Below are 1,222 nucleotides of genomic sequence, written 5' to 3'. Positions count from 1 at the left end.
TTCATACAGTTTATACAGACTCACATCTTGTAGTTCCTGGCTCTTTGAACTATCTTTTGATGCATATTTTTTTAATATTTTTATCTGATTTAATTTTGCACTGTGTGTTTTTTTTGTCACTATAAATCACACTGTAAATTTCTCTGTGAGATAAATTATTTCAACCCAGGTCAGAGAAACTGTGTCATCACTTTACAGCCCTCTGATGAGAAGTGGTGGTCTGTTTCTGTGAAATCATGTGACCTCAGAGGGCCCTCCCTCTGCTGACCTCAGACCTCCCTCTGCTGATATAAACTCTGCTCACTCTCGTCCACATCAGAGCGCTGCCTGACTGAGAGCTGAACCACAGGTGAGAACACTTTTATTTCTTTTTCATTTATACTTTATTGATTTTTATGACATTTTTATAGCAAACAAACAAAGACAAATGGTTAGATTGATATGAAGCCACATCAAAATAATGTTTACTAAATGTTTGCATGAAGGGGGAGGGGCTGAGCGAGGTCGTTCATTGGTTAATAACTGATAATATCAAGATGGCAGCTGACAGGACGCTGAGGTCACTCACTTATTTTTATTATTTCAGAGAACCAATCAGCTGCCTCCTCCTCCAGCTCCTCTGAAGAACGTAACCATGGCAACGTGAGTAATACATTTCCTTAGGACAGACGAGGTGTGTCAGTGTTTATTATTGGATTGTTGGAATACAAGTCCTGCTTTGTCACATTTGACCACATGTCGTCAGAACGTTTGGACCTGAGGTCTGGACTCCGTAGATCAGGGTGCTCAATACGTCGATCGTGAAGGCAGTGCGGGTAGATCACAAAGCATTATAAAGTAGACGTCAGCCTATCATCCGTCCTCACCATGAAAATAAACGGCTCCGCGCCTCCGTATTTTCCTCTGAAGTTTCCTTTCATTCAAACCGAAAGTAAAGACGGTCACGATGTGACTGTGTTTACTGAATGAATATTAAAATAGGTAACGTAGAGCAGGGGTCTTTTTGGCATGGGAGCTACTTATAAAATGACCAAGTCAAAATGATCTACCTAATATAAACATGGAAGAATTTAGCTCTATACCTGTATATTAAGTGTTTGGTATAGGTTGTGGAGAGAGAGAGAGACAGGGAGAGAGAGAGAGAGAGAGAGAGAGACAGAGAGAGAGAGAGACAGAGAGAGAGAGACAGAGAGAGAGAGAGAGAGAGAGAGAGACAGAGAGA

General features: G+C 41.1%; 1 protein-coding gene across 1 annotated transcript in view; it reads left to right on the top strand.

Annotated features, from left to right (window-relative positions):
* The first annotated feature begins 317 nt into the window (after positions 1-317).
* The window catches only part of LOC306837315 (uncharacterized protein), a 10,652-nt gene continuing 9,747 nt past the window's right edge, over positions 318-1,222 (top strand). The window contains exons 1-2 of the mRNA XM_079364946.1: positions 318-349; positions 587-642. Of these exons, the coding sequence (XP_079221072.1) occupies positions 635-642 (8 nt within the window). The 5' untranslated portion in view covers positions 318-349; positions 587-634. The remainder of the gene's footprint in view (positions 350-586; positions 643-1,222) is intronic.

This window comes from Symphodus melops (genome assembly GCF_947650265.1).
Source record: "Symphodus melops genome assembly, chromosome: 16".
Lineage (NCBI taxonomy): Eukaryota > Metazoa > Chordata > Actinopteri > Labriformes > Labridae > Symphodus > Symphodus melops.
Note: the sequence above shows the minus strand (reverse complement) of the source record. Positions and strands in the feature narration are given on the sequence as shown.